Raw genomic sequence first — 24,844 nt, 5'->3', positions numbered from 1 at the left:
CAAGTCACCGAAGAATCAGCTAACATTTATACACAACACCCCAAAGTAAAATCAGAAATATTGAAGTCGAGTCAAATTTAGAATAGATGCAAACGTGAGAAATCGCTCTGCGCTATGAAAGCTACAATTACACCACATGCAGCCGTCCCTTAACTACCACACACCCAACAAAGCCAAGTAATCACATACGAGAACACGTTTCTTCGGTTATTTCCCTGCTCTTGTTCTGCTACTTAGCCTTCGAACTGTTTCTAATTTATGCACAGGGTAGAAAACACCTGCAGATTCTTAATGTTGCCATCATTAAAGCCTTGGAATTGTATGTTGACATGTTATTCTACAAAATTTTAACTCCCTTATGACATTGAGGTATAATTGATGTTAAGGTATGAAAACGCTGACCAATATGTTTGCCTGAAACCCTCGTCGCGTTTTAACTCAAAAACCGCTTAAAGTGTGATCATTCGATATTTCAGACCAAAATGTTAAGCACTGTTATGTAACCACATAATTGTAAGCTTTTATACATGTCCCTTGTAGCAACAATGACTTTGAAAATGAAGGGATATGGAATTAGAATCTCACTACATTAAGTATTTTACCAGTATAACACAGCCCAACAATACTCATGAAGCTCAACATTATCCGAAACACAACGGTCCGTTTGATCCGCACCCCATCTATGACCGTCAGCATCCACCTCTTACATCACTGGCTCACTGTGGCTGCAGTGAGTTTTATCTATAGGATGCACTGCAGCAACTCGTCAAAGCATCTTTTAGCAACAACTCCCAAACCCACGACTTCAACCATCTGGAACGACAAAGACATAAGATGCAGCTGAACACCATCCCCTCCACGTTTTCCTCCAAGTGGCACACTATCCCAACCTGTATTCATAATCACCTGTTCCTATATTGTTGCAGCATCAAAGTCCTGTAACTTACTACCTTATAGCACCGTACATCACACGGACTGCAGCGGTTCACGAAGAAGGCCACCACCTTCTCAAGGGGCATAACATCTGGGCAGAAAGAAATAGACAAATATGTACTGCTCAGTAACATTTTCCAGATTATCTGCTGTTCCTGTCATTGACAAATATAATGCACCATGATCAATGCATGATTAATGCTGCTGATGAAACACATTCTCAGCATGCTTTATGCGACCAGTTTTGCATCAATGTCATTTTGGGCAGAGGCTAAAGCGAAATAACTCAGGGAAAGTGCCAGTAAGTTGATTTCCCCTGTGCATCCAAGACTTCTGGAGGCCACATTCAGCAGATAGCCTCATGGTACTTAAGCTTCTGATAGACTGTGGCATATTTCAACCTAGTTGGGGCTAAATTTTAAAGCTGCGCGAGTAGTAGTTTGAACTAAAAGCAAAATACAGCGGATGCTGGAAATCTGAAACAAAAACAAATATTGCTGGAAAAACTCAGCAGGTCTGACAGCATCTATGGAGAGAAAGACAGAGTTAATGTTTCGAGTCTGTATGACTCTTCTTCTGTATTCTATTCTGAAGAAGAGTCATACGGGTTTGAAACTTTAACTCTGTCTTTCTCCCAACAGATGCTGTCAGACTTGCTGAGTTTTTCCAGCAATTTTTGTTGTGGTAGTTTGAACTTCCTGGGAATTTTCTGTAATATCCTCGAAGCAATGCATATTATTATCACACACAACTTTGATTCTACACCAAATAATTGAAAAGTTGCTCAGCCAATTGTACCATCGAATGATGCCCATATATCTGATCGGGCAAAAGCAACCAAGTGGAAAGATCAAATATGCCCACTTGTTGAGTGCAGCTTGAATAACCTGTGTATGTCTTGATCTGTCAGGTGATAGCTGGGGATGGGACTCCTGGAAGAGAAATCAGTGAAGCAAAGAAAACTGTGCAGATCTACCATTCTAAGAGTAAGAGCTATCTCCACCTCGCTGTACCACGCCACGTCTTAGACCCTGGAAGCTCGTTTTTTGCAGATATAACAGCTGTCACTCCTGCAGGCAGTGAAGATATCAAGTACTATTACTATATGGTTAGTGCATTATTATATCGCAATTGCACAGGAACTCAACTTTCATGCTTAATGTAATGAACGCATAGCAATAGCAAGAAGCCAGAAAGAACTTGTATTTTTTGTTTCGTCTTTGGCGTTTTTGGGACATGCCAACGCGAATAACATTCACAAGAACACAAGAACTAGAAGCAGGAGAAGGCCATTCGAGACTGCTCTGCCATTTGATAAGTTCATGGCTGGTCTGGTTGTGGCCTCAGCTCCAGTTCCCTGTCTAACTTCATGCCCCTTGATTCCCTTCTCCATCAAAAATCTGTCTAATTCAGCCTTGAATATACACAATGACCCAGTCTCCATTGCTCTTTTGGGAAAAGAGTTCCACAGAATAATGACCCTCTGAGGGAGAAAAAAAATCTCATCATCTCAGTCTTAAATGGGAGACCCCTAATTTTTAAACTGTGTCCCCCAGTTCTTGACTCCCGCAAAAGGGCAAACATCCTCTCAGCATCCACCCTGTCAAGTCCCTTCTGAATCATATACATTTCAATGAGATCACTTCTCATTCTGCTAAACTCTAATGGGTATAGGCCCAACCTGCTCAACCATTCCTTGTAAACTAATCCCCTTCATCCCAGGAATCAGTTGAGTGAACCTTTTCTGACTGCTTCTAATGAAATTAAATCCTTTCTTAAGTAAGAAGACCAAAACTGTGCACAGTACTCCAAATGTGGTCTTACTAAGGCGCTGTACAGCTGTAGCAAAACTCCCCTACTTTTATATTCCATTCCCCTTGGAATTAATGATAACATTCCATTTGCATTCCTAATCACTTGATGTCCCTGCATACTAACTTTTTGTGAGTCATATACAGGACACCCTGATCCCCCTGCACTGTAGAGCTCTGCAGTCTCTCCATTCAGGTGATATACTGCCAAAGCAGATAAGTTCACATTTTCCCACATTATATTCCATCTGCCATTTTTTTTATATTTGAAGTATATTCACGTTGGCAAACGCAGAAAGCAGTATCGCACAAATGGCAATGAAATAGATGACCAGTTCATTTGTGTTGCTACCTCTGGTTGTAGGATTTATATTAGCCAGGACATCAGGAATATCCCCATGCTCTTCTTTGAATACTGCCATGGGGTATTTAGGTCCACCTGAACTAACAGTGGGTCCCTCATCCCAAACTCAGCACTTCCTATAACATAATGCCATAAGGGATAGATTATCAACTTCAAGGCTTGGGCAGTAACGTGATGGAGCCCATTTCACTGTAATTGAAACAGTTCCACAATGAGCAGATCACTCACCTTGCAGGCTCGGAAAAGGAAAGTATGGTCACAAAATCTATAACCATATGGAAATGGAAAATGGCTGGCTCTGGTAACAGTGAAAGAATCAGATTGGCCAGTGATGAATGCTTGCTTGCAATTCTTGATTCTGTTCATGCTGGTGGATAAACAACATATATGGCAAGGTACATGATAAATATCCATGACGTAAATCAGAAAGGAAAGCATTGCTAAATGGTTAATGTGTCCCTTGGAAAACATACCATGTGGTGTGTTCCTGATACTGGTTCAATGAATACTTAATACCCAGACCAGGAGGAAAAAATATCATACTGGTCCTGAGATATCAGATGGGTCTAGCAACATCTGCACCAGAAGACTAGCAGTGCTATCAAGCAACTTCACCACCAAGTTATAGATTGAGCAAAAAGATCTTTCAACTTTCCACCTGAAAAATCGGGCACTGGTATGGGTCCAGCTGCCTGCTATCTCAATGGAAATAAAAACCAGTAAAGATTGTTAGGGAATGGATGTAAGTGATACTCACAAGATGTAAGTAATTGCTCAAGATAAGTGTGTTCAGTGACATTTATTGGCTCTCATTGGAGTTAAACATGTGGTGATAAATATTATTAATAATAATTGCAAATCTGCATAAGAGCACACAGGATTATATGGACTACCCAATAATTCATACATTATGGAGCATTTCTTCCAGCTCCCATCTTTTAAACCTTTCTTCATACCCACTCACATGAAAATCAGCATGAGCCTGGATCACTTATCTCATGAGTGGTAGTTTTTACAGGAAGTAAACCCTATGCTTTATTATGGCTCCACCTTGACCGTGCTGCCAATCAAACATTCAACTGGAGACAATTGCAAAGGCTCAATACTTTAGTTATCCTTAAATCAATTTCCTTTATCAATTTTCTGGGATGATTTGGTCACCCTAAAGGGAGGCATTATTAACTTGCCCATGGTCTCACTGTTGCCAGGTTTCTGGAGACTGATGCAGCACCCTAGGAAGAAAAGAACTGTTCTTGGCTCAGCTGAAGACTTACCAGCCGGATACCCCTATCCTGACTTTTAGCTTCACTGTAAATGAAACTGACATTTTCTGCTTTGTAAAAGCTACTTTACAGGCAAAAGTTAAACCTTAATGATGAATGAAAATGGGTGGCTGATCTGATTTTGCTCGTTTTACGTTGTGGCAAAACTCAAAATTGCCCGTCCACTCCCCGCTCTGTCAATATTAGATCAGGACACCAAGTTGAAGCACGAACTCCATGTGAAACCACCCATCCTATTGGGAATACCATGGGATATAACTAGGCTACATCCACTTTCCAGTGCCAAACAAGCATGTTTCATTGTGAAGCGACATGGTTCATGTCCCAAGTTAGATCAGCACGGTTAGATGACGCGGCCCATCCTAATATTTCCGATATGTGCACACACCTACACACATGCACATACATGGACACACCAAAACACGCACTTGGGCTCGCCTACACACTCGTATGCACAGGTACACAAACAAAAGCTCACGCAGATGCATTTGCACACACAGTCACACGCACACATGCACCCTGGCGCGCACACACAGACAAACATATGTGTACATATCGCAGAATGTTAACGGCACAGAAGGAGGCCATTCGGCCCACCGTGTCTGCACTGGCTCTCCAAATGAGCATTGTGACCCAGTGCCATTGTCCTGCCTTTTACCCATAACCCTGCACATTGTTTCCAATCAAATAATCATCTATTGCCCTCTTGAATGCCTTGACTGAACCTGCCTCCACCACACTTTCAGGCAGTGCATTCCAGACCCGAACCAAACTTTCTTCCTTTGTATATATTGGTCAGATTTGTTGCTTATGCAGATTCTGAGTTTGCCGTTCCTCTTCCGACAGATTATAAGCAAAGGCAAGGTGCTCACAATGGATAGAATTTTGAAAACGGAATTCACAAAACTTATTCTCCCACTGAGCATCTCTATGGTTCCAGCGTTCCGGATAGTCCTCTACTATTACATAAATGTCGGGGGGAAAACAGAAATGGTGGCGAATTCCGCGTGGATTGATGTTAAGGATGTCTGCGAAGGAAAGGTATGAATATCCCGATCTATTTTCGAGCTATCATAGTGATTGTGGTTTTGTCCTGAAATGCAGGAACAGCCAAGCCTGGGAACAATGATGACATCTTGCACCACAGCTTTCGCTAAACAACTAAGCGGTTTCTGAGGATAATCTAACTCAACACATTTTTTTTAAAAAGGAAAGCTAATTTCCCAGATGTAACCCATATATGATAATATTCTGAAGCGGGATTAAGCTGTGGTGGAGCTCCCCTTTGTGAAGGGGAAAGGCAACTGTTGAGGATTTTTGCAGTTCTTCGCCTATAATCCACCAAAAGTACTGGTCAGATCTAAAGAATCCTGCTGAACTATTTTACCTTACAGCAGTTTCCCAAGCCTTTTTTTTCTGTTACATTTGCAAGAGAAACGCGGCATTTTTCCTCCCTGTGGTGTATAAATAATGTAAAGAGGACGATGTAGGATCGGCTACCCGTCAGAGATTCCGCCGGTTTTCATCTCCTTTGACCTAGCTGGGAACGACATTGGGGTAGCGGCCAATCTGATATCTCCTGTTTCACACTCAACACAAGTCCCAGACGTGCAGACGCTCGTCTCGGGCGCTGGAACAATATAGGCGGAATGGGATAGAATGCCGTGATGTTGTTCTACAAAACTGCGACCCCTATATTGGATGTGGGGCATGGTGGGCGGGGTTCTTCATAGATGTGCTCAATTCGGTCATTTCTAGGGGGGGGCAATTTTAACTATGTGCTCATAAGGAAGAAGTGAGTGAATGAGTTAAAATCTCGGCTGGATCTATTTCAAAAACTGATGTGCATTTACTGTGATAGCACCACCTGATGATAGATTGTTGGGACCATCGGATGATGATAAATTGGTGATACCATCGGCTAATGATAAATTGGTGACGCCGCTAGTTGATGATAATTTGGTGACACCATCGGCCAATGATAAATTGGTGATACCATCGGCTGATGATCGTCTGGGGTTAGAGGGACAATAGCCAGAGGTTTCTGAGGCACCCTGATACCAGGAGGTGGACAAGTAGTTTATGACCTGTGAAAAACCAAGTGATGCACTGGGATTTACTATCATTACTACTTAAAGTTAGTGTTGAGAAGTTGGTTATTGCCAGTCAGTGAGTAGTCACAGCATACTCCAGAAAATTGTGCAATTCACTGCTTGATGTTCTGCTCCCATTTTGTTGCTTTCTTCAGATTACAATTAAAGATATGCCCAAACAGTATTATAACCCAGGAGGGAGAACTAATCTGTTTATTGAAACTGAAGACAAAGGAAGCTTGTCTGTTTCCATCGTCGATACTGCAATCTATATACTCAACAACAAGAATAAACTTACAGCCAGCAAAGTAAGCGATTTACAGTTTGTGCTTTGACAGGATTCAAGCTTCTGTTTCTGAATGCACTGTAGTTTAAGGATAGCAACCTTAAACCTGATTATATCAAGTAAATATATACCATACTGAACTAAAAGAAAACCATATTTTTCTGGGATATGTTGTATGGCACTTTTCTTCCAGCTGTAGTCCCTTCTTTTTCAGAACTGGTTTATAATACAGGGGTATGTTTCGGCAGAGAAGGTAATGTCGAAATAATGGGTCAAAACAACCACCGTTAAATCATGACCCCAAAAGTTGCGTGTCTCATGCTCAGTAAATTGCACTTAAGGGGTGCATCACAGATAATTTAGCCTCTGTAGGTCATCCACACCGTTTGCCTACCCACCATGGGCTGTAGAACAGCTTCAAATGGCCAGGATTTTATGGTCAGAGGTGAGGGACCGGTGCTCGTTACTAACCTCGACCACCTCCAATGCAAGTATATCCTCCCTCAAATATGGGGAGCAAAACTGCACACATTCCTGATGTCTCACCAAAGCCCAGTGCAATTGTAGCAAGACCTCTATTCCTGTGCTCAAATTCCCTTGCAATAAAGGCCAACATGCCATTTGCCTTCCTCACTACTTGCTGTAACTGTATGCGAACTTTCTGGGTTCCTTGTACTAGCACACTGAATTCCAACATTTACAAGTTTAACCTCTTTTAAAAATATTCTTTTTACATTTTTACGACCAAGTGTAACCACACTTCCCCACATCATATTTCATCCGCCATCTTGATGTCCAATTACTTAACCTGTATATATCGCTTTGCAGCTTCACAGCTAACATTTTCACCTAGCTTATTAAGGCTTATTAAAACTCAATTACACCTGATCAAACAAGGCTCAACATTGACGTTGGCTCTTGCAGCAAGAATAGCCTCCAAAAGGTTAACGATCATGTCAGAACACTGATTCCACGCTGGTTGCATTAGCAAAGACTGTAACTGTGCGCCCTATGGAGAGCGGGTTGCTCTGAATGTCAGAGTTCACTGACAGAACTCCAAGGTTTTCATGTTTAACCACAGATGTGCGGGCCCCGGACCTTTTTGTCAGTTTTACACAATAATGGCGGTGAACACTGACAGTTTCGCGCGACCTTACAGCCATAAACTGCAGGCCATTATCTCCTTGGCCAGGCCACGGGACTTGCAAATGGCAATTTTATCCCTATAAGTTTCCCATTGAGGTCAACTAACAGAGCATGTAGCAACCCAGTGGCCAAACGTGAGGATTGCCTCAATATGTGACGTTTTCTTTTAAATATAAATTCATTTTTTGTTTGGATTTATCCTGGAAATCTGGAGTCCCGTGTTAAAATTGAAGTATCTCTTGTGCAGCTGTGGCTCATAAAGAAAACGAACACCTTCCTTCCTTGCTTTTACATAAATGTGCAACTTTTCCTATTTGACTTTTGTCTGTGAATAGGTCTTTGAAGAGATGAATTCCTACGACCTTGGCTGCACGTTTGGAGGTGGCGCTGATAGCGTTCGTGTTTTCATGGATGCGGGATTGACTTTCATTTCGAATGTGGACACCTCAGAAATTCGGAATGGTAAGCTTGGCATGTGAAAATAGGCGCACGTTCGAATACATATAGAGCTGAAGTAACATATGCAAGTAACAAATTAGTGAGCTTGATAGACATCTACTGCAATCTTAGCAACACCCATTATCTAAAATTGAGAAGTGTATGATTGAGGAAAACCTTTTCATATTTATAGTACTATTTTAGAGGATGTCCATTCAAAGAGAAGGAAAAAATGTGTCTTGCTAAAGGTAAACACTGTATTCCATTGGATGAGGTGCCGTCGTTCTATGATTTGGCTTACTGGAATCAATCACGTGCCTTCAGGTGGCATATGCACATGTGCTCCATTAAGTTATATTTTATATATGTAACTGAATTATTTATTTATTTTAAAGGTTCTGCTGTTACAATGCTTGAATTTATCTAGTGTTCAAATAAAAATTGCTGAAGTGAATCACGAAGTCCTGATTCCAATGTGTAATTGAAGGAGAGAGGGAAGGACAGACAAAGAGATAGAGACCAAGGGAAGGGGAGCAGCCAACAACCCAAAGGAACGTCAAGATGCACAACCCATGGTGTTTGCTTCATTTATGGTCCAACAGACTAACTTGGTTAGGGCTCACATATATGAAATTGGCAGGCTTTACCATTCTGCTTGAAATGACCAAAATAAGATTCCTTGCTGATACCTGCAATGTAACATTGGTCTTTGAAGTAGCTTCACTTTTTCCTTAAATGGCAAATCCCTCCCATAGGTCAGTTGAACTAACTGAGCCTCACTGTTGACTTCAGACTGAAAGTGTTGAGAGCAAGCAGTCAAATATACCGTTAAACATAAGACGAACTTTACAATAAAATGTAGGACTATGTCTTATTAAAAGTAAGATTAAAATTTGAGGTTCCTGGATTGAGACCTATGTCTTGAATGAACTCTGTAAAACTATCGGAGTAAGTTCAATTCTGGACAATGGCATGAAATGGGTGATATTGAATTCATTCATTGAACAATACGGGTGTTTACCCTTTCCAATGAAGGTCAAGGAAGTGAAAATTGAGTGAGGTGTGGAACTAGTTACTAACTCTGTACGACTTGTTTATGAACCCTACTCCCCCCCTTCTCCACCCCCGCAATTGAAAAAATAGCCCAATTTGTTCTGCCCCGCTCAAACATCAACTGTATGTTTTAGGCAGACACTGCGCTGAAGGAAATGTACCCGAATGTTAAGCACTTATAAAATTTGAATTAAATGGATTTGCTTGAATGTCTGATAATCATGTCTCTTCTAGGCACAGTGTCAGCAAGCAAGCTAATAAACACTCACTGAGCAATGCCTATTAATCTGCTCTGCTCTTGAGTTCTAAATAGAATTAGGGCTATAAAATATGAACAGGTTTCAGGAACAACAAGTGGTATTTTACCTTCACCCCAAATCTACACTGTGACTAGTAAGAAAGATGCCAGTAAACAATCAATAAAGAGTAAAAATGTTGTGGTTTTTTTTTGGCCTAGTAAGATCACTGGAGCTGTTATTCTTTCAATTTTTAGAAACAATGTCAAATTTCATTGTTATTAAATAATGTTTCATTACAGGATATTCCTGCAAAACGCATGGCGGTAGGATGAAAAGATCTTTGGACATTCAAGCGCAGTATGTGGGAAAATGTAAGAAAGGAGTCGGTATTTAGTATATTTGATCTAAACGCACAATTCGTTTAGAAATACAGATGTCATGGGGTTTGAAATTGTGTCGGTTAGTTATGGCGCCTGGAATTTCTCTGCCGTAAAATTATTGCCACCGCCCTTATGGCAATGAATAAACCAATTTATCTCCATTAATCTACAGCCTTCCATTTCACTTTTTTCCCCCAATTTCTCCATGTTACATTTACAGTCACGCAATAGGGCAATGTTAATGTTCTTACCTACCTGATGCTCTACAAAAACCCCAATAACATTAATTACTGCGAATCGCAGGACCTTCTTTTGAGGGTGATCAGCCAGAGGTTGTGGTCCACATTGGTACCAATGACTTCGGTAGGAAAGGGCATGATGCCCTAAAAGCAGACTTTAGGGAGCTAGGAAGGAGATTGAAAAGGAGGACCTCTAAAGCAGTAATCTCAGAATTACTCCCAGTCCCACGTGCAAGCACTAGTATAGAAATAGGAGAATTGAGCAAATAAACACTGGAAAGCTGGTGTAGGAGAGACGGCATCAGATTTCTGAGGCATTGGGACTGGTCCTGGGGTAGGTGGGACCTGTACAAGCTGGACGGTCTACACCTGAACAGGACTGGGATGAACATCCTGGCAGGGAGATTTGCTAGTGCTATTGAAACCACTCTTTAAGCGCTGTGTACGCTTTTAGTCTTCTTACCTAAGGAAGGATATGCTTTCCTTAGAGGGGTTACAATGAAGGTTCATTGGAACGATTACTGGGATGAGAGCACTGTCGTATGAGCCTATGCTCTCTGGTGTTTCGAAGAATGAGAGGTGACCTGATTGAAACATATAAGATTCTGAGAGGGCTTGACACAGTTGGTGCTGAGAGGATGTTTCATCTGGAACCGAGGGAGCATAATCTTGCAATAAAGGGATGGCCATTTGAAGCTGAGATCAGGAGAAATTTGTGCACGCAGAGTCTTATGAATCTTTGAAATTCTCTCAGTGCCAACTGTTTCAAGCCCTCTCAGGACCTTATATGTTTCATTGTAACCCCTCTAAGGCAAGCATATCCTTCCTTAGGTAAGAAGACCAAAAGTGTACACAGCGCTTAAAGTGTGGTTTCAACAATTGCAGCAGGACTTCCTTACCCTTGTATCAATCCTCTTGCATTAAGGCCAACATACTAGTGGCCTTCTTAATTGTTTGTTTTACCTGCATGTTAACTTTCTGTGTTTCTTGTGGAAGGACATCCAGATCCCTCTGAACACCAACATTTAATAGTTTCTCAACACTTAATAACTGCCCAAAAATAACAGCCAGAGGAATATTGGGCAAAGGGTGTTATCTTGATTTTAGGTGATAAGGTCAAGCAAGCCACATCAATTTAATGCCTGTCATGCATTGCCAATATTTTCTACAATTCTGTTCTGAATTGGGTAAGGCAGTGGATCTGATCCGACAGTTTTACTCCCTCGTTGGGCAGGACTTACGGCGCTGTCACGGCGGGGATGGGGGCCGTATAATGTGGCAAGCTGTTCAAAAGTCCGTTGACTTATCTTTACATCGATGAACATGAGAAATGCCTTTCATCTCAAGATACAGCAACAGTGTGATTGCAGTCAAATATTCTCTGCAATTTGAAGTACAGCTTGTGTTGTTTAACCATACCTAGTTCAGCACTTCATTTGCCTCTGTTTGTATTTCAGTAAGTTACTATACCAACAGCAGTCTAAAGAAATGCTGCACCGATGGAATAACTGTAATTCCAATGAAAAGTACCTGCAAAGATCGGGCAAAGCGAGTCAAAGAGGAGGAATGTAGAAAGGCTTTTCTCACCTGCTGCGAGTTTGGCGTGGAACTGAGGCGTAACCAGTCAATGAAGCTCGCTGAAGTGGGAAGAAGTAAGTATTTGCTGACAGAGTCAACCCGCCCATACTTAGCTCAGTGAATGAGTAACAGTGCAAGAGTACCTTTTAGAAACACTAATGAAACAGACCTATTACAATTTCAATATTACATTCAACAGCAAAATGCTGTGGACGCTGCAAATCTGAAATAAGAACAGAAAATGCTGTAAACGTTCAGCAGGTCAGGGCCGCATCTATGGAGGGCGGAAAAGAGTTGAAATATCAGGTCGATGATGCTTCAGCAGAAATGGAAAAAACATGAGAGTTGTAACAGGTTCAAAGCAAGGAAACAGGCAGGGAAAACAGTAAGGCAGGAGGTTGGGGAGGGGGTGGGAGGGTGGGGGGAAGTAGGCATCATCACCCTGAACCACAAGCGGAAGGGGGAAAGGGAGGAAATTAGAAATTGGTGACCCATTTCACTGTTGAATGTGGACTGCAAGATTCTGTCCAAGGTCATCACCAATCGGATCAAGTCCGCTCTGGAATTGGTGGTCCACCCTGACCAGACCTGCACTGTGCCCGGTAGGAAGATCTCTGACAGCCTCGTGTAACTCAGGGATATGATTGCCTATGAGCAGGACAGGGGTGTGAACACCTGCCTCATCAGCCTGGATCAGGAGAAGGCCTTTGACAGAATATCGCACACCTACATGGTGGATGTGCTTTCCAAAATGGGGTTTGGAGAGGGAATTCGCAACTGGATCCAACTGCTCTACGCTAACATCAGTAGCGCAGTCTCAATCAATGGGTGGGAATCAGATAGCTTTCCTATTAAATCTGGAGTCAGGCGGGGCTGCCCTCTCTCCCCTGTCCTTTTTGTGTGTTGCATAGAACCCTTTGCTGAGTCCATCAGGAAGGATCCGGGCATAAGAGGAGTGACAATCCCAGACAGTGGAGGCACTCAGGTCAAAGCCTCCCTGCACATGGACGATGTCATTGTCTTCTGCTCAGATCCGCTGTCGGTGCGCAGACTGATCCACATCTGCGACCAGTTCGAACTGGCCTCGGGAGCCAAGGTAAATCGTGGGAAGAGTGAGGCCATGTTTTTTGGGAACTGGGCTGACCGATCCTTTGTCCCCTTCACTGTCAGGGCTGATGGCCTGAAGGTGCTGGGGATATGGTTCAGAGGGATTGGGGCATGCGTTAGAAACTGGAAGGAGCGGGTGTCTATGGTGAAAAGAAAACTGGGCATGACCAGCACTTGCTGTTTTTATTTCAGATCTCCAGCATCCGAAGTATTTTGTTTTTATTCTGCTGATGCACTATCACCTGTTCTACACATTGCACAAGGGTCAAAATTAATCCCAAAATATGATCCTAATGGTGTACTGCTAGTTTCCTCAAGAACCTTCCAATCAGGGCATTTTTCCAAAGAGATATTTGTTATATTATTCACGCATGTAAAATCGTCCAACTCTTTTTTTTAAGCTCAGTGAAATGAAGTCTGCTCGGGCTATTATCAGGAATCTGAATCCGAGGCACTAAACCTTCTGTTGTTCTTTAGCGGCGGACAGTGATGTTGATGATTACTTCGATGAATCCTCTGTCCGAATTCGGAGCAACTTTCCACAGAGCTGGCAATGGAGAAAGTATAATAATTTAGCTGCAGGAGGGCACAAGTAAGATTAATCGTTTTCCACATCACCATGTCTGGGCATCTCACACCCACATTTTAACTTTTTTGCGACAGCAGAAAGCGAGTGACATTGGTTCCGGTACCCATCTGTTTTTAATCCTTTCATACCACGTGGGCATCGCTGGCAAGGCCAGCATTTGTTACCCATTCCTAATTACTCTTGAACTTGAACTGAGTTGATCTAGATAAGAGTCAACCACATTGCTGTGTGTCTGGAGCCACATATTGACCAGGACATGCAAGGATGGCAGATTTCCTTCCCTAAAGGCCATTAGTAAACCTGATGGGATTTTATGACAATCAATGAGAGTTTTAGGGTTGCCATCACTGAGACTAGCTTTCAAATCCAGATTTATTCATTAGATTCAAATTTCACCAGCTGCTATGGTGGGATTTGAACCCATGCCCTCAGAGCATATGCCACTGTCTCCCCTTATATGTGATTCATCTGTTTATCTAGCATTACTACAGTGACTATCCTTCAATAAGTCTTTCATTGGCTGTAAAGCACTCTTAGACACCCTGAGACATTCCAGCCTTCACGCACCGAAAACATCAGATTGCTCAAGAACCTGCTATGTGTAAGCCGTCCCCTACATGTAAAGGACAGCGACTGCTGAAATTGGAGGTGGGCGGGGATCCAAAGCAGAGAGTATTGTCTAGGTCCTCCAGTAGACAGCCTGCTGATATTCAATTCCATTGACCAAATACTGAGCATATGGTATAATCTGCCACTAAAATAATTTTGCCAATTCTGCGTCCCTACTCATGTCTAATTCCACCTCGAGGGGTAGAAATTCACCCCAGGCAGGGATGCAAAGCAGGCGATGTAGGATCAGCCACTGTTCTATCCATTGTCTGTCTGATTTTTCATTTCGTTGACTGCAACGGAATTGAATATCAGTTGGGTAAAACAGACAGCCAACCCAATACCATCCACTTTGCCCTATTGTAGGAGACAAATTTCTACTTCCCCATGCATATATTCTGGCTGTTACATCTCTGGACATTCCAAAGTGCCTCATTGAAGTGCAGTCTCAGTTGGTTTAATTTATTCTTTCATGGGATGTGGGCGTCGCTGGCAGGGGCAGCATTTGTTACCCATCCCTAATTGCCCTTGAACTGAGTGGCTGTCCAGGCCATTTCAGAGGGCAGTTAAGAGTCAACCACATTGCTCTGGAGTTGCATTTGGCTAGACCAGGTAAGGTTGGCAGATTTCCTTCCCTAAAGGATGTTAGTGAAGCAGATGGGTTTTTAATGACAATTGACCATAGCTTCATGTTCACTATTACTGAGACTAGCTTTCAATTCCAAAGTTTGTTAATTGAATTTAAATTCCACCAGCTGCCATGGTGGGATTTGAACCCATGTCCCCAGAGCATTACAACAAAAATAAAAAGTGCTGGAAAAACTCAGCAGGTCTGAGAGCACCTGTGGAGAGAAAGACAGTTAACATTTCGAGTCTGTACGACTTCTTCAGAGTTAAAGGGAAGTAGAAATGTGGTGAAATTTATACTGATTAAGAGGGGTGGAACTGATAAAGCTGGATAGAAGGTCAGCAATAGGTGGAGGCAAAGGAGAGATTGCAACAGACGTCATAAACAAAAGGACTAAGGGTTGTTAATAGTGGTGGCACTGGCTAAAGGAGGTGCTAATGGTGACATTAAGAGTGGAAAGAGTGAGAAGAGTCATACGGACTCGAAACATTAACTCTGTCTTTCTCTGCACAGATGCTGTCAGACCTGCTGAGTTTTTCCAGCATTTTTCGTTTTTGTTTTAGATTTCCAGAATCCTCTGTATTTTGCCCTTATCCCCAGAACATTAACTTGGCTCACTGGATTACAAGCCTACTGACATTACCAATACACCACCATTGATACTCTTCTGATTAAAATCAATTAACAAAAAGGGGGACAGATTAACAAAACTTCAAACAAACTAATAAAAGTGGATGGCCCTTAAAGGGGCACTGCAACCAAAGAACCAAAACACAAAAGAAACTTACAAAAGCTCAATTTAAACTGTGATTATGGGGGTCAATTAGGTGCCCCAGCCCCCACGGTGGCCATCGGTCATGGGAGGCCTCAATCATGCCGAGGGACACCGTGTACTCCCTCTCCAAGGACCCCCGGCTCCGAACATAGCCACAGAAGGGGACAGACAATCAGCTTACCTCCTCGATCCCCCACTGCCTACACCACCATTTTATCAGAACTTTAAAAGTAGTTCCCAAGTCTTGCTTAGAGCAACTAGTCACAATATTTGATTTCTAAATTGAGACCATTGTTTCCATTGCATGAGCTCCCTCATTGCTGAAGCCTGCTCCAACTGTGAATTTAGGAAATGACCAATTTCAGGTGGCACCAAAATTTAGTTCCTTTCCACCTTCCTGAACTTGTATAAGACACTAGTTAGACCTCAGCTGGAGTGTTGTGTACAGCCCTGGGTGCTTTAGGAAGCATATGAACGCATTAGAGAGGGCAAGGAAGAGGCTTACAAGAATGGTTCCAGGGATGAGAAATTTCAGTTATGAAGAGAGTTTGGAAAAGTTGGGACTGTTCTCTTTGGAGAGGAGAGGGTGAAGAGGAGATTTGATAGAGGTGTTCAAAATCATGAGGGGGCTGGGCAGAGTTAATAGGGAGAAATTGTTCCTGTTCGTAAAAGGATCGAGATCGAGAGGGCACAGATTCAGAAATGATTTGCAAAAGAAGCAAATGCGATGTGAGAAAAAACTTTTTCACACAGCGAGTGGTTTGGTTCTGGAATGCACTGCCTGGAATTGTGGTGGAGGCAGGTTCAATCGAGGCATTCGAGAGGTCATTAGATGATTATTTGAATAGAAACAATGTGTAGGGTCACACGGAAAAGGCAGGGGAGGGCACTAAGTCATAATGCTCATTCAAAGAGCAGGTGCAGACACAATGGGCCAAATGGCCTCCTTCTGCACCATAACGATTCTGTGATTCCTGTAAATGGGAGATCAACATTCAGTTTTGAAATGAAGAACAATTGGACATACACTCCAGTAAACCACTATGATACAGTAAGGACTCAAAAGAAAGGCTTAGTAAATTCTACTCACTACATGCTAGGTGTAATTCAGTGGATCCAGCACTGCTGTGCATACACAGATCTAGTGTAAGGATTTCAACCACAAGCAGCAACAATCAATATTTTTAGGCCAAGGACTTTTTCCATATCCATCATTTCAGATAATCGATACTTATTTATACTCGCTTGTATTTCCAGGTTTCCAATTAACATTCCAGATTCCATAACAACTTGGGAAATTCAGGCAGTTGGCATGTTTGAGGAAAAAGGTAAAGAACTTTCCTGGTGTGATTATCAGTTTGTGAAATGATGAGAGCATTGAATGAATGTGATCACTATTTGTTGACTCTGCTGAATCCAACTCTGCCTGGTCTATAACAACATTTTAAATTCCTTTCCAAACAATCTATTAACTGGAAGTACTTTATATTAGTTCGCTATCTGACAATTTTAGTGGCTGTTATTGGTCTTGAGGTAGGGGGTAAGATTGATCAGTGAGTCAATAGCCCGCTTTACACCCTGGCTCATTTTGTTTTCCATTGAAATCAATGCAATCGTCCACCATATAAATGAAATGCCAGTTTGTTATCACCCATTCCCACCCCTACCCAAGATGAACTTTCTCTGTGAGTTTGATTGTGAGTCAACTGAGATTTGTGCTTGCGCAGACTCAGGGATTTGAAAGGATTAATATTGGAAACATTTGGAAAATCCTGCACTGAAGTTTGGCATAATCCATAAAGAGTTTAGCAAGTAAAGCTCAGGCATGGTGCTGCAAAATGGAAATATTACTTAATTTCATCAAGAGATTATTTCTGAAGCACCAATTTCAGCCAATGTAAAGATTTGCTTCCTTGCCCTGTTCCTGCGAATGGAAGGCAATGGCAAACCACCACTAGAAGAAAAAAACCACACAGAAAATAGCTCAGGGTGAAGCATCATCAGACAATGAGCCAAGGACCTGCCTTGGGCCAGAGCACACATGACATGACATAACATTATTTGCTATGATTTCTATATCTATACATATAAGTTTTTATATGTGTATTTTAACTTTAAGGTATTTGTGTTGCGGAGCCTAAGAAGATGAGAGTCTTCAGGCCATTTTTTATGTCTTTGAGGCTGCCATATTCCGTCAAAAGAAATGAACAATTGGAAGTGAGAGCAATATTATACAATTACCTCTCAGAAGATATTGAGGTAAGATGTGAAACAGAGAATAATTATTAGCATTAGCGCAATAGCCACATAATAAAATGTAATGGGTGGGAGAGACAATTGTACTCCATTGTGATGGCAAACCCAAAATACATTCCATAATTAAGGGGAGGCAATGGTGTACTGGTAATATAAGTGGACTAGGAATCTAAAGGCAACTAATTCTCTGGAGGCATTAGTTCAAATCCCATGGTGGCAGCTGACAGAATTTAAATTCAATTAATAGGTATGGAGTTGAAAGCTAGTTTCAGTGATGGTAACCATCATGATTGTTGTAAAACACATCTAGTTCACAAATGTTTCTTTGAGGAAGGAAATCTGCCACCCTTACCTGGTCTGGCCTACATTGACTCTTAAATGACCTAGCAAGCCACTCAGTTCAACAGCAGTTTGGGATGGGCAACAAATGTTGGTCTTGCCTGCCACACCCAAATCCCATGAAAGAATAAAAAAAATCTCTGTAGATTAAATGCATGACGTGTGGAAATCCCATATATGTCTTTCAGTACAGATATATGTAAGAAAGCTAGTTAAAGATCTGCTGATTATCAATAATTAAACTGTTAAAAATGACAGGAGTTAACCAATAATTGAAAAAAAAACATATGCCAATATTAAAGGTTTACATATAAATTAACAGAAAATCCTTTGGTGATGACATACATGTATAAATCAAGTGCATTTCAGAGTGAACAACAACTTCTACCTATTTGGGAGCGTCAACGTAATAATACATCCCAAGACGCTACATGGGAGTGTTATAAAGCAAAATATGACACTGAAGCAAAATAGGGAGATATCAATGTATACGGCCAAAAGTTTGGTCAAAAAAGCTGGTTGTAAGGAGGAAATAGAGTTGGAGAGGTTTAGGGAAGGAATTCCAAAGCTTAGGGCTTTGGCGGCTGCAGGCGGCTAGTAGCGGAGTGGTTAAAATTGAGTCTGTTCAGGAGACCAAAATTGAAGTAGCACATGCGTCAGAGGATTGTGGGGCTAGAATAGGGAATGCTGAGAACTGGAAAGGATTTGAAACCAAGGATGAAAATTTTAAAATTGAGGCGTTGCTTAGGCGAGAAACAGTGCTGAGCAGCGAATGGAAGGACGGTCTGGGAATTGTCAGTCTGGGAGAACTGTCCACTTCCAGCTGACCTGGGGAACAATTGATTCCCAGTTCGTTTGCAACAATGTCAATGTTGCCATATTTTTCGGTTTATTTACAAAACGTATGATTTGATTTTGTTTAACTATCTTCCATATTAAACATTTTGTTTTAATTGCAACCAGATGAATATATACATGAAGCCCGTAGTTTCCCTTTGCAGTCCTGCCACAGGCGAGAAGAACGCAAGAACTGTGACTGTTGGAGCAAACTCAGCCTATCCCATATACTTCTCTGTTGTCCCACTCGCCGTTGGCACTATCCCAATTGCCTTGGTTGCGTACAGCAAGAATGAAATGATAAGTGACGCCATTACAAAAAATCTCAAAGTAGTGGTGAGTCGATGTAATTAATTATGGATTTCCTCCCTCTGGCGTGTATTTATTTATCATCAGGAATTCTCCGGAAGATGCACTGTGCCTGCCTATGGATTTTATACTCTATTTAGGTCATACTTTTCTGGCAACGTTTATTACTTTAAATTGTATGGTCATTTTTGACGGAATTTTGCCCCTCCTTTCTTATGATATAGCTGTAGGTTCTCACCACCAGGCTACGCTGCGGAGCGAGTTTCTGAAACTGCTCTCCCAACTTCGTCCCCATCTTTTCTCCTACATTTATCAACTGAGGTGGGTTGATGTACTAGCGAACAGGTGCACTATGTGTAACGGTGTCCGCTTTGCACTAACTGGCTGGCACCTTGCCCTGTACAGCACTAGTGACCGCAGTTCAAAACGTATGTCATTGACTGTGAACTATTTGGGGCGTCGTAAAAGGCATTCTATCAATGCAAGTCTTTCTTCTCCCTGACCACCTCCCCCCACCCCCACCCCCTACAAAAGCAACATTCTGCAGATGGAAATCTGAAATAAACTGGAAAAGGTCCTAATGCAAGGTTCTCGAGTTTAAATGTTAACAATGGTTCTCTGTCCAAGATGCTGCCTGAGGTGTTGAGAATTTCCAGCATTTTCTGATTTGATTTAAGAACATAATCTGTGTCAGTGTAGAGGGTGTTTTCAAGCTCTCGGGGGCTAGTTTTACCCTGCGCTTATTCCCATGAATTTTTACGCACTTACATAGTCATCCATCTGAAGAATCCATTGGAAATCTAGGCAAATGAAGCGTTTCATTTCGTTAGTTCATCAGCAAGCTGCCAGGCACCACATGGCTTTAAGAAGCAGCATTCACTTTAATTTACTTCACAAAGCAATGACATCTAAACGTCGTTACCCTAAGATGTTTACTCACTGGTGGCTGAAAGGCATTTTTTTCATTGCAGTTCAAAGTGAAAGCATAGCAACAAAATGGGTTTACTTAATTTTGCAAATCTTATTAAAAAAGTAAGCATGTGTTTAATAATGGGGGAGGTGGAGGCATAGTGGTATTGTCACTGGGCTAGTATTCCAGAGGCCTAGGGTAATGGTCTGGGGACCCAGGTTCAAATCCCACCATGGCAGAAAGTGAATTTTGAATTTAATAAAACTCTGGAATTAAAAGTCTGGTGATGACCATGACATAATTGTTGTGAAAACCCATCTGGTTCACTAATGTCCTTTAGGGAAGGGAATCTACTGTCATTACCTGACCTGGCCTGCTCTCCTGACCTACAGTGATGTGGTTGACTCTTAAAAATGCCCTCTAAACAAGGGCAATTAGGGATGGGCAATAAATGCCAGCAATACCCGCATCCCATGTACGAATAAAATAAATTGTAGCTGACATTCTCAATGCTGCTGTTTGCAAATTACTGTATCATTGATTAATAAGATGACATGCTGTAATAATACTTGAAGGATGAATCAAAGCAATAGATATGAAAAAATAAGCAAAAATTAGATTTTATGTAGCAACTGTAACTGGGTAAAATTCACCACAGGAGGGTGAACAAACTAAATGTGGTACTGAGCCATGTAAGGATGTGTCAGGACAGGTGACCAAATTCTTCGTCAACAATGTAGGTTTTTAGGAAACATCTTAAAGGAAGAGGTAGAGAATCAGAGAGATTGATAGAGGAGCTTCCAGGACTTTGGACCTCTGCAGCTGAAGGCAGCACCCACCCACCCCACTCCCTGCCCCCATGCCTCCCCCCTTCCCTTCACTCCACAGTGGTAAAGCAATTAATTAAAATCTGAGATGTGCAAGAGGTCAGAATTGGGTAAGCATGGAGTTTATGGGGTGGGGGGGGTTGGTGAGGTAGTATGGGAGTGTAGTGGGGGGGAGGGGGGAATTACAGAGATAAATGTAGGGTCGATACTATGGAGGGATTTGACAAGAACTGTCAGAATGTTAACACTGAGGCATTGCTCAACCCAAAGGCCAGAAAGCACAGGGGTGATGGGTAAAGAGGTATTTTAAGTTGTCTTTGCCAAGGTTGCAATACTAGTTGTTGTGAAGTCTGGGCAATTAATGAAACTTGACATAGCGTCAACATTTCTGCACCACTTACTTGTGCCTGTTCACTTGCTCACATAGGGAGAAGGTGTGGTGAAGACAGAAGAAAGAAGCATTGTCATTAATCCACATGGTGAGTATTAGGGTACATATAGAAATCAACTTTACATCACAGTACAGCAGAAATATAATTCTAATAAATTGCCTGTTCAGCTATTGATTATATATATTTTATAACTGTAATTTCACAATTAATTAGGAATATATCGAAGTAAATTTTACTAGGCCTCTGGGGGCGGGCTTCAGAGTGAGAAACCCATAAAATAGCAAGGAAAAGTGAATGGTGGAGTGTTGTCTTCTCACTGCAGCGATGCCATGCTGCCAGTGTCAGGGAAGGTGCCAGGTGGCCCTCCTGCCCAGAGGTCAAATAAGCCACTTAAATGACCAGTCAAGGGCCTGTTCCTGCACACTCTGAACCCTGTGGGCTCACAGGGGGCCCTGTATTTGCACAGGTTTGGCCCACAGAAGAGCCTCCCTCCACCCCACCCAACAGCAATGACCACCCCCTGAGCAATGTCACCCCCTGAGCACCACCAACCTGGCTAATTTACCCTGGCACTAACAGGCTCCACTTACCTGATTGGAAAGGTGGTATCCTTCCATGGCACCATCTTCTTCCAGGTGCAGTTCCAACAGTGGCCAATGCTTGCTGGGGCGCTGCTGAGCTGCCAGCTCCCCACCACCACCTACACTGCCCCGATTGAAGTAGCTCTTCAGGTAGGAAACTGTCCTTAACAGGGTCGGGTGCCTGGACACCAACCAATTGGCTACCTGACTCCAGTAAAATACAACTCTAGGTCAGCAGACCTCCGAGGTGAGCCATCCCTGGCTTTCAGGCCGTCATCATTGGCCTATTGGTACTCTTATTGGTCTAGTAATCCAGAGGCCCAGAATAATGTTCTGAGGACAAGGGATCAAATCCCACCACGGCAGCTGGTGGAATTTAAAATCAATTAGTAACTCTGGAATTAAAAGCTAGTCAGTAACGGGGACCATGAAACTATCATCAATTATCATAAAAAACCATCTGGTTCACTTATGGCCTTTAGGGGAGGAAATCTGCTGTCCTTACCTGGTCTGGCCTATATGCGACTCCAGAACTGCAGCAATGTGGTTGACTCTTAACTGCTCTCCAAAATGGCCTAGCAAACCACTCAGTTCAAGAACAATAGGGATGGGCAACAAATGCAGGCCTTGCCAGTGATGCCCATACCCCATGAAAGAATCTTTTAAAATTCTGGACCCCCACCGCAGGAAAAGCAAACATCAAGTCATCATGTGTATAAAGCTGCATTTTTTTAAACTTCAATTGAATTGTTTTTTTTTTAAATTACTTTTATTATTATTAATAGGGAAGAGCTCCTATCAGATTGTTGAAGAAATACCTTCTAACATGGTTCCAGACACTGACGCCTACCTTTACATTCGTGCAAGAGGTAACCCACCTTTTCATCCTGAAGGGGGAAATCTGAGATCAGTTATCATTTGTTGAGGTTCCCATGTGACTAATGTCTAACATTTCCTGGGTAACCATTCGTGTATTAACCACTGAACTGTCCTAAGTCTCTGACTCTAGCACAGAGTCAAAGATATTCATGCAGGGTCCAGGGCAGCAGGGGGATGGCCCGATCAGAACTTTAAACATCCTGGGCAATTCACATGTAGTCACCGTGCGCCATGACTTCCACAGGATCCCGATGTGTGTTTCAGTCGGACACATCTGGTCTCCAACAATTTGGAGACCGGAAGATTCGGCAACCTGCAGCGGAGTTTCATACATCTGCACAGGGAGAGAATCCTCCATTTCCAAATGCTTCCACCACTTTTGTGTTTCTAATAATGTTAATATTTTTACTGTGCTAAAGTTTTTTTATTAGTGTCGATGAAGGCCATTGTAATTTCATGGGGGAAAATGATGCTGCTTTCTTTATTAAATCACTGCCATTGAGAAATATACTTCTGATCATATTATTTCTGTATTAGAAGCAAACTATATGAGACTGATTGGACATTCTTTAGTGGTCAGAAAATGCGATTCCAATAATACCTCGCTCCAGTCCAATTTCACCACCAGGTCCCAGTTGTTGAAATACACAGCTGTAACTGGTTTCCAACAGTTTCCTAATTTACTTTTACATTATTATTATTCTTTCATGTGATGTGGGCATTGCTAGGAAGGCCAGTATCTGTTGCCCATTCATAATTACCCTTGGGAAGGTGGTGGTGAGCTGCCTTCTGAAACCACTGTAGCTGTTGTGGTGTAGGTACATCCACAGTGCTGTTAGGGAGGGAGTTTCAGGACTTTGATCCAGTGACCATGAAGGGACAGTGATGCAGTTCCAAATCAGGGCTTTTGTGGGGAGGAGACGAGGGGGTGGGGGGGGAGGGGGTGGGTGTGGGGGGGTAGTCTTGCAGGTTTTAGCTTTTAGAACTAAAGTCTTCTCCACAAGGGGTTAGTAGCAAACAAGCTTGAGGAACTTGCAGCATGGCCATTCTTGGCGGAATAATAAAACTAATATAGTACCATTTCTCTTTTGATTCTACATTCTGTTTCTGCTGCTTATAGATACAATTTTTCTCTTTAAGAACAAGAATGCAAAGCTGAATACTATGCACCCATGCCAATGACTACCCAGTGTCTCTGTTGTCAGATAAGGGTGCGTTTTAGGTTTTCCAAGGGTCTGCTGCCCTTGCCCTTCTAGGTTTGGAATGTGCTGACCAAGGGGACTTGGCGAGATGCTGCAGTGAATCTTGTAGGTGTTCAATTATGTTGTCATAGTGCACCAGTTCTGGAGGGAGTGAATGTTTACTTGGTGCCAATCAAGTGGCCCTTTTGTCCTGGATGGTGTCATTCTTGGAAAGGTTCCTGGTGCTCATGCATGCGCTTTAGTTCAATCATGTGAAACCATTTATTTCTGATTCCATTCTTTGATTCTGTATTCTGTTCTTTTTAGGTGAAGTGATGGGAGAAACAGTTGAAAACTGCCTGACAGCAGAAGGAATTGACCGCCTCATTAGACAGCCAAGGGGGTGCGCCGAGCAAACATCGATGTACATGTCACCAACCGTGTTTGCTGTTAGATATCTGGACAAAAGCGAGCAATGGCTTAGTCTGAAAGCAGAACGGAAAGATGAAGCCCTCCAACATATTGAAGCAGGTGGGATCTGCACATGACTTATTCCATTAACAGCCTGGGAACATTTTTGAAGTTTAATTAGAATAGACAGCCTCATATTTTAGTTAGATTGGGCCTCCTAATCTTTTATTTGAGTGGGCACGCTAATATTTAGTTAGAGTGGTCAAGTCAATATTTTAATTAAGTGGACAAACTTCTTTCAACAGAATGTAGTGAAAATCTGTAATCTTTTGCCTCAAAAACCCATTGAAAGTTTCCAGATTGAGATTTAT

At 42.2% G+C, this 24,844-nt stretch overlaps 1 protein-coding gene across 1 annotated transcript in view; it reads left to right on the top strand.

The window, feature by feature from the left end:
* The window catches only part of LOC144695772 (complement C4-like), an 87,555-nt gene that overhangs the window by 22,348 nt on the left and 40,363 nt on the right, over positions 1–24,844 (top strand). The window contains exons 12-24 of the mRNA XM_078566749.1: positions 1,844–2,041; positions 5,238–5,432; positions 6,640–6,792; positions 8,252–8,378; positions 9,946–10,017; positions 11,723–11,917; positions 13,428–13,542; positions 16,809–16,879; positions 17,671–17,810; positions 19,110–19,319; positions 21,457–21,508; positions 22,788–22,871; positions 24,390–24,593. Of these exons, the coding sequence (XP_078422875.1) occupies positions 1,844–2,041; positions 5,238–5,432; positions 6,640–6,792; positions 8,252–8,378; positions 9,946–10,017; positions 11,723–11,917; positions 13,428–13,542; positions 16,809–16,879; positions 17,671–17,810; positions 19,110–19,319; positions 21,457–21,508; positions 22,788–22,871; positions 24,390–24,593 (1,816 nt within the window). The remainder of the gene's footprint in view (positions 1–1,843; positions 2,042–5,237; positions 5,433–6,639; positions 6,793–8,251; positions 8,379–9,945; positions 10,018–11,722; positions 11,918–13,427; positions 13,543–16,808; positions 16,880–17,670; positions 17,811–19,109; positions 19,320–21,456; positions 21,509–22,787; positions 22,872–24,389; positions 24,594–24,844) is intronic.

The sequence above is a fragment of the Cetorhinus maximus genome, chromosome 21, assembly GCF_964194155.1.
Source record: "Cetorhinus maximus chromosome 21, sCetMax3.hap1.1, whole genome shotgun sequence".
NCBI lineage: Eukaryota > Metazoa > Chordata > Chondrichthyes > Lamniformes > Cetorhinidae > Cetorhinus > Cetorhinus maximus.
The sequence above is the reverse complement of the archived record's forward strand: the minus strand, read 5'-3'. Positions and strand labels throughout refer to the sequence as shown.